Source organism: Sparus aurata, chromosome 24 (genome assembly GCF_900880675.1).
Source record: "Sparus aurata chromosome 24, fSpaAur1.1, whole genome shotgun sequence".
Lineage (NCBI taxonomy): Eukaryota > Metazoa > Chordata > Actinopteri > Spariformes > Sparidae > Sparus > Sparus aurata.
Genome location: NC_044210.1, coordinates 18,419,368 through 18,428,891, shown reverse-complemented (window position 1 = coordinate 18,428,891; position 9,524 = coordinate 18,419,368). Strand labels below are relative to the sequence as shown.

The following is a 9,524-nucleotide window of genomic DNA, read 5'->3' as shown; positions in this document are numbered from 1 at the left end:
AGATAGTACAGAATAAATACATAAATACATTTTTAAAAAGTGCATTTTTGGCTCTGATGCAGTGTGTAATCTGCAAAGTAACTGTAACTAAAGCTACATGTAGTGGAGTAGAAGTGTAAAGAAGCAGAAAGTGTGAATACTCCAGTAAAGTTTCTTTCACTTTTACTGAGATAATATTCTAACATCTTTACTTCTGAAGAGAAATATGACTTTTGGGTACTTTCTATAACACAGATTATAAATTACTTTGCAATTGCAGGCTGCATCAAAGCCAAAGAAGCACTTTTTAAAAAATGTATTAATAAAAAAAAAAAATACATGAAAAAATAATTTTTGATTTTGATAGTATACAGTAAATATACATACACATGGTATGTAAATATATGTATTTTTAATTCTAATTTTAAATGAAATTAATTAATTTACTTATTAATCTAATATCAAACTGACTTTCAGGTACTTTCAACAACATGGTGGTTGATCTACTTTCCACCACTGAGGAGATTAAAAATTACATCTACTGTGTACATTTCAATGTAAAAGTACCTAATCAATACTGCATGTCTGTGTTTTTTATTACTAAATCTATATATATAAATATATATAGAGATATATTACTTTTTTATATTTTTCCATCACATATGTATGATTCTGGACTTTTCCTTGTCAATAAACCTGACACATGATTTTTATTTCACGAGTTACTGCAGATGCTTTTACTTTGTCAGCGCTTCCTGTGTCGCCTCGTCCTAACGCGTCACGCTTCACGCAGGCAGCAGAGTGGGATATTCCGCGCGGTTGCCACAGAGCCTCTCTCTCTCTCTCTCCCTCTCTCTCTCTCTCTCTCTCTCGCCCACGCTGCTCCCTGCGTGACGCAAATCCGTGCGTGGGCGGACACACGGGGCGTGGGAGGCTTTCTGCACGGAATACCAAACACAGGCAGGTTCAACACCCACAGAGCCTCAGAGAGCCGCGGCAGTGTGCGCACTTCATGTTCTCTAACTCAATTATTACCGTGCACGTTATTTCATTATCTGTAAATATTGTCAGAACCGATAGTCGATAGATAATCTATGTTCTGATGATCGATGTGCAGCTCAGGAGGCTCCAACCTGTCTGTGAAGGAACAAAGACACGTGCATTAAAAGTGCAGGCCGTCTGAATGAGGACATCCACTGTCTGTTAACTGTCTTAGTATGTATTTATTGTACATACAGTACACATAAACTGTGTACATGTACATACTTTCCTCATGCATCTATTTATATTCGTGTTTATGTGTGTACTTTGTCCTTTAAAGTAAATATTCATGTATAAGTAGAATGTGTTTCTTATATGTTCTCTGTACCCTTGAATACTTAAAGTATATATTTATATACAATGTACGTTTTCTACATGTGACATATGTAAACATATGATACTGTATGTACTGCACAGTAAACTACATATGTATATTTTCTGCATATATGTATCATGTAACCGCGTGTACTTTTTCTTTAAGTAAATATATATATACACACAGTATGTATATATACTGTACATAGTGTATAAATATATTGTATAAATGTGTAAATGGTTTCTTTATAGTTATTCGTTATTGTAAGTATACTAAATGTTAAACTGCAATGTGTCATTTTACGTTTTCTATATGTGACATATGTGCATCCTCTTATATGTAACCTATTGTATGTATATACAATATTATACTGTATGTACTGCACAGTAAACTACATATGTATATTTTCTGCATATATGTATCATGTAACCGCGTGCACTTTTTCTTTAAGTAAATATATATATACACACACACAGTACACATATATATACTGTACATAGTGTATAAATATATATATAAATATAAATGTGTAAATGGTTTCTTTATTGTTATTCGTTATTGTTGGTATACTAAATGTTAAACTGCAATGTGTAATTTTGTTTTCTATATGTGACATATGTGCGTCCTCTTATATGTAACCCATTGTATGTATATACAATATTATACTGTATGTACTGCACAGTAAACTACATATGTATATTTTCGGCATATATGTATCATGTAACCGCGTGTACTTTTTCTTTAAGTAAATATATATATACACACACAGTATGTATATATACTGTACATAGTGTATAAATATATTGTATAAATGTGTAAATGGTTTCTTTATAGTTATTCGTTATTGTAAGTATGCTAAATGTTAAACTGCAATGTGTCATTTTACGTTTTCTATATGTGACATATGTGCATCCTCTTATATGTAACCTATTGTATGTATATACAATATTATACTGTATGTACTGCACAGTAAACTACATATGTATATTTTCTGCATATATGTATCATGTAACCGCGTGCACTTTTTCTTTAAGTAAATATATATATACACACACACAGTACACATATATATACTGTACATAGTGTATAAATATATATATAAATATAAATGTGTAAATGGTTTCTTTATTGTTATTCGTTATTGTAGGTATACTAAATGTTAAACTGCAATGTGTAATTTTGTTTTCTATATGTGACATATGTGCGTCCTCTTATATGTAACCCATTGTATGTATATACAATATTATACTGTATGTACTGCGCAGTAAACTACATATGTGTATTTTCTGCATATATGTATCATGTAACCGCGTGTACTTTTTCTTTAAGTAAATATATATATACACACACACAGTATATATATACTTCGTTATTGTAAGTATACTCAATGTTAAACTGCGATGTGTCATTTTAAGTTTTCTATATGTGACATATGTGCGTCCTCTTATATGTAACCCATTGTATGTATATACAATATTATACTGTATGTACTGCACAGTAAACTACATATGTGTATTTTCTTCATGTATATTTTCTGCATATACGTACAATGTAACCACATGTACTTTTTCTTCAAGTACACATATTAACACAGTATGTATATGTACTATGCACAGTATATTTACATATAAATGTGTGAATGCTTCCTTTATTGTTATTTAGTGTTGTAAGTATACTCAATATTAAATGCTTTCTGTAAAATGTATAACGTGTATATTTTCTACATGTACATATATTTTTATATGCTTTGTCTTTACTAGTATTGTAAGAATATATTTATGTACAATGTGTCCTCATGTACATTTTGTATACGTAACATATGTACATGGGCGTTGTCTTATATATGTGACGTACTGCATGCATGTAAAATATCGTTAATAGTATGTTTGTTATATATAAATCGTCTTTATACGTGTATGTTGTGTTTTTTAGGCGCATATTCTACTGTATGTACTGCACAGTAAACAACATATGTATATTTTCCTCATGCACTTTTATGTTCTATGTATAGGTTTGTGTACATTTGTATGAATTTTCTATAGTACACTTTAGAAAAGAGTAGACTATATATATATATATATTATAGATATATTATATATATATTATATATATATAATATATATATCAATTCCTTTTCCATTTTCTTTATGTCTACCACATGCCTGTAAAATATCATTAATAGTATATTTTCAATCTATGAATTGTGTTATAATATGATACATTTTCTATACGTACAAAGTGTCTATACGTTTTCATATGTAATATCCGTATGTATGCCGTCTAAAAGCAAGTAGCAAAACATTTTATGATTATAATTTGTTGACATAAACAAACTATATTTATTTTTATGTATGTATTGTTTTCATCTCTATTTTCTTCATGTGGATTTTAAAATTTGTGTTCATATGTAAACGTTTTCTATACATGCAAATGTCCATGTTTTCATCTCAGTATTTCTATAAAATATGTTTGTATGTATTATATTTTATATATATATATATATATATGTGTACAATGTCTTGTGCTCTTGTGTTGCTGGTGTGTATTTTTGGATATATATGTAGATATCTGTCATATGCATCTATGTTTATATAATGTAAATCTGTGTTTTCGTATTTATGTAATATCTGAATGTTTCAACATGAAATATGCTTATTTGCATCTTTGTTTATATACATTTAATATTTAAACATGTGCATATTTAGTCTAAACTGAGGTGTTGGAGCATGAATTTCATTACTGAGTGTTGCACAACACGGTAAGTTGAAAGGTCGACTCATCAGCCTCTGTGGCCTTTCAGCTGCAGCTCATTGTCTCCGTCAGTAAACGTATTGATGAGAGAGACCGTAAGATGGTTCAAAGCTCTCTATATACATTACTGCTGAGGTCACAGCGATGACCTGCATCAGCTGCTACTTATCGCTGCTTTGTGGGCGAAAACAAAACAACATGTAAAGTACTTTTGTGTTCCCGTCTGAGCAGAGATGTTAACACCACAGCTGTGATTCAGACGAGTCTTAAGGTTCTGTGTTCTGACCGACTGTGACAGGAAGTCGACAGATTTAGAAAAGTTGTACAACATATTTCCAACGGTTGCTAAAAAAGTAGCGGTGACCAGAATATCCTGCAAATTCAAAACATTTAGATCAAATGTTATCTGTGTCATATTGCAGTTTGAATGTGACACATCGGTGTGTCATAGCGATCGGCGAGTGATGTCTCTACAGGTGGGTTTGTGCTCACGTGTGTGCGTGTGTGTGTGCGTGCGTCAGTGAAACAGCCCGGCATGCAAATAGTCAATTCAGATTTCACAATTTTACAATCAGCAGTGACATGCAAATGGTTTCCAACGCAGGGAAGTGGGTAGCAGGAAGCCCTCTGTGTGTGCGTGTGTGTGTGTGACGGGTTATACCCAGAGTACTTTTACTCACTGTATGTACACGACCAAAGAACACCACATTACTGTATGTATCAGAGTATTTGTAACACTTGTAGTAGTTGAAGTGACCCCACTGCTGCTGCTACACTCGTACACCTCATATAAAAGCAGGGTGAGCGTCACTTCCTGAATTGTCAACTTAACACTTAAACCACTAAGAAAGAGGTGAAAGGTCAGAGGTCACATCATCATGCAGCGGAGGTAACTACAGAAGTATCACTTAGTATTTGCATGCGAGATGAAGCCCAGAAAAGCGAGTTGAGAGCTTGTAAACGTCGGTCCCCTGACATCAGGGTTCGAAGCTAATCCCCACACGATCGCTTCGCCTGCATGATTCCCCATCAGTGAGCTATTCCGGGGAATTAGGCCGCCACCAGTGGAACACCCTGGGGATGAATCCAGGAAGGCTTTTGTACACCTCTCCCCCCTCCACAACTCCCCAAACCCCGCCCTCCCACCTCCACCACCATCACACTCCGAGCACAGCAGCCGAAAAAGTAGAATAGAATAGAAGAAGTACGATTTGCACTCAAGGCTGCGGCTCCTTTTATGTGTCTTCAAAAGCCCAAATGATAAGAAAACTAGTATTTGTAGAGTGTGTGTGTGTGTGTGTGTGTGTTTGCGTGGGGGGTGATGGGGTGGGACTACTTGCTTTTCAGATCCTCTAATTAATTTCTGAAGGAAACTAAAACAAATATCAAAGCAAAACTGCAGATTAGGTGGAATGTTAAAATCCTGCAGGAGTTTCATGCTGATAACAAGGTAAAAAAAATCCCAGGTGAGCTGAAATCTGATATTTGTTGGTACATATTAACTCAGTGAAGAGCACTGACGCCACTAAACTATCAGAATGTTTTACAGTTTGTGTTGTGTGGGAAATAAAAATATTAAAAAGTACTACCAGGTTTGCAAGTCGGATAAATCTCTTTATGGCAACCAGTGGTGTTTATTCCTCCAGGATTAATACAGAGATCTCTACAAAACATTTGCGATATGTCTTTTGTTTTATTTTAAAACACGAGAAGAAGAAGTGACGTATTGTCCGCTCAAAGGAGCAGACGCTAGCTTAGCTTAGCACAAAATCCGATGTGACTCTGGGTGTTTATTCCTCCAGAGCTCCCCTCACAACATTAGGCAAATGTTGAGCTGCATATTGTGCATTTAAAGAAAGCAGCTGGTTAGCCTAGCTTAGCATAAAGAAGAGAAACAAGGGGGAAACAGCTTTATATTGGCCCTGTCTGAGGCTCCTCTAACAACCCAGTGATCAACATATGTTACGACAATATGTAATTTAGACCATCTAGAGGAATAAACACCCAGAGTCACATCAGATTCTGTTCTGATCCGGATCCGTTTAGCTTCAGACTCCAGGATGTAAATTCATGAGCTTAACTGGACGAGCAGTTTCCCTGTTTCCTAAGATTAGCTGAACAGGATGTAGCTTAATATTTACTGTACAGACATGAGAGTGATATCAATCTTCAGCCATTATGCTAAACTAAGCTAACAGCTGATGGCTCTAGCTTGATATTTATTGTACAAACATGACGGACAAATTCTCAGAAACAAAGCAAATTAAGCGTAAATCCCAAAATGTTTAAATCATACTTTACAACAAATAACAAACTTTCACACTTCAATAATGATTTGTATGTAAAACTTTCTTACTGAATGTGTATTTTAAGTTAAATGTTTATGATTTACAAGCCGTAAAAAAAGCTAATTTAGAGAAAATAAGTTGTTTAAAACAGTACGTAGCTGCATGAATTACATATTTAAAGTAATTTGTCTTTAACTGTTAAATTTGACTCAGCTTGGCATCATTTTCCTACAAATTAATTCACCGTCAACCTAAAAGTTCTTCACCTGGAAAACGCTGAACGAAAAAACCCCTCTGAGTTGAGATTTTAACGAGGGTTTTTCCAAGGTCACAGATGAACTTTCATGCAAACATTTGTGATGTGTTTTCCAAACGCACACATGGAGCAGGTAGGCAGGTAGGATTCCTGTCCGCCCACCTTCAGCCTCTAAATCCACGTCTGGCTGCTCTGTGTGCGTGTGTGTGTGTGTGTGAGTGTGTGTTATTATGCAGATATGACCTTCTTACGTTCCCACAGATCAGCCTCCGAGCAGACGGGGATCAAATCAAATTCTGAAAGAAGCAGAGAGGAGAAGGAATATCAGCTCCGTATCTCTGTGTTTTGACCTCCCTCCCTCTATTTCCCTCACCTACACACACACACACACACACACACACACACACACACACACACTCAATATCTAACAACAAGCACCAAACAAGAGCAAATTAAAACGAGAGCGCCGGCAGGAAATAGGATGTCCACCCACACTGTGAGGTAGGTCGACACCCAGGCTGCCTGTTCCCACAAGTCCCAGTTTTCCAAATTTTACACCAGTGCCCTCCGTCTCAGAGCTGCAGCGGCTTCCTTTCTGCATGCAGAGTTTATTTACATGATTGTTTTCACAGAAGACGAAAGTCAAGATCGTCACTCGAAGTTGCGCTTTTGTCTCGCTTAAAGAAAAAAAGCTCATTAACATTTTCAAAAACAAACTTATTGTCCTTTACGACTGAGAGGAAACACCAGGATACAGTACGGCTCAGTATGAAGGGTAAAGCCAAGAAATAGTCCAGTTCATGACCGCCAGGAAAACCACAAGTTGCTGCTTTCACAAGTAGATTTGTTCATTTAAAACAAAAGACATTTATCCTGCCAATATGTGAGTTTCAGAGATGCTGGTGGGCTGTTTTTGTTTCCTCTGGAGGGATCCGTGCTACGTGTTTCCAGTTCTATGCTAAGCTAAGCTAACGGTTAGTAGCCCTAGCTTGATATTTATTGCACAGATACGAGAGTAATATCGGGAAAATCTTCAATCACCCAAAAATGCACATCACACAAGACCAGTAAGGGTGTCGCACCCGGGGAAGCAGACGTAAACTTACTGTCATGACAAATAAACAAAAGCAGAAGGTTAAACGAGTCTGGACGAGCGAGGAGACGCGTCGACACTGGTTTCTATTCTTCAGTGGAAACTGAAGGTGTTACTTTAAGTTTCAGTCAACAGCAGTATGCTAGCTAACGTTAGCCTCAGGGGCTAGAATCATACATGGCAACTTGAGATCTCTGAAAATATGGAAAACTTTGAGTTCCAGCAACGCTGTCTGGATAAAAAAAACAATCTGATCCTTTTCTTTACTTAGAAAATGATCTTGTGTGACATCATGTGTGTGATTGATGTCACAGATCAAACAGGATCAATAAATTATGTGTCTCTCTTCATTCACAACCATGTTTTTATGAAATAAGGTCCCATGAGGTCCACGTGAAGGGGCGTGACTCCGGCTCTCTCTATGCTGTCGGGCCCAAGTTTAAAAATACCGAGCCTTGATAGATGGATTTAGTAACCAGAACCTCCCGACGGGTTGTTGGATCGGCCAATCAGCATCCGCACTACGACTTTACCCATAACACCCCTCTCTGCCGCAGACGTGTAGGTGAATATATTCCTGCTCTGGTCTTGTTTTGAGTTCATCAGATTATTTTTAAATTTGTTCGACTCGTCCTTCAATTTAGTCCCAAAAAAAAAACATTAAAAACCGCCGAGAGCAAGAGTTACAAGGTTTCCACATGACAGCACCAATCTGCTTTCATGTCGTCCTGTCAATCATCCGCAACCAGTAGGCGTCACTTTTTGTGTGTGTGTGTGTGTGTGTGTGTGTGTGTGTGTGTGTGTGTGTGTGTGTGTGTGTGCGCTCCCCTCCAAACCCTCCAAACAGAGGATGTATCTCATTTGGCACCGAGCCGCTTCATATTTCACTTTTCAGGAGACGCCTGTTCGTTTAATTTCTGCAGCGGCTTGCCTCTCTCTCTTTCTCCTCTTCTTCTCTTTTTCTTTTTCCCTGCAACTTTTCCCCCCCTCCCTCCTCCTCCTCCTCCTTCTTCTTCTTTTTCTTCTTTTTCTTCTTCTTCTTCTTCTTCTCCCCCCCGGAGTAGAAACACATTTCAATGACACGCCCACGCCTGGGCCTGTCAGCCCCTCGCCCTGTCAGAGCGCCCACGCTGCTCTGCTCCCCTTCTCCCTCCCCTCTGTCTCCTCCCTCCCCTCCTCCTCTCCCCCTCTCCTCCCCTTCCCACCAACCCACATCCTCAACACTTTGCGCTCTAAAAAAGCAGCTCTTTTCATCCAAGTTCCTCTTTTGCGAGGAAAGAAGAAGAAGAAAAAAAAAAGAGAGGAGGAACAACAGAGCGGCATGATTCAGTCTCCAGGCGGTGGTAGTGCTTGTCATGGAGTGTCCCTTTTCATTTGGAGGGAATATGGGTTACAGGATGATGGCAGTGCCAAGAAGAAGGAGATAAAACATTTGCAAAAGGGAAAAAAAAAAGAAAGGAGTGTGCTGCCTCTTATTGTCGTCTCCACCCCGTGTGTTTGGGTGGCAGACACGTTTTAGACGGGCGTGGATGTGACTTCACTCCAAATGTTGTGAAATCAGAAAATCTGGTCAGAAAAGTATTTGAAGCAGCCGAGCAGGTTTTGTTTCTATTAAAGCTTGGCAGGTTTTTTTTTTATATATTTTTTTTTCAGTTTTACGATGCCGTTCAAGGCCACAGCTCGTGTGTGTTGGGAGAATGTGTGTGTTTGCACAGGCTCCCTGGTTAGCAGAGTCTTACTTTGTGTCTGTTGAGAAAGTGTGGGATGGTATGAGCGGCTTATGTCTGACTGAACACGTGT

The 9,524-nt window shown here is 37.5% G+C and overlaps 1 protein-coding gene across 1 annotated transcript in view; it reads right to left on the bottom strand.

Annotated features, from left to right (window-relative positions):
• Positions 1 to 6,900: 6,900 nt before the first annotated feature.
• LOC115577022 (major facilitator superfamily domain-containing protein 6-A) overlaps positions 6,901 to 9,524 on the bottom strand; it is a 34,396-nt gene continuing 31,772 nt past the window's right edge. The window contains exon 8 of the mRNA XM_030409784.1: positions 6,901 to 6,927. Within this exon, the coding sequence (XP_030265644.1) occupies positions 6,916 to 6,927 (12 nt within the window). The 3' untranslated portion in view covers positions 6,901 to 6,915. The remainder of the gene's footprint in view (positions 6,928 to 9,524) is intronic.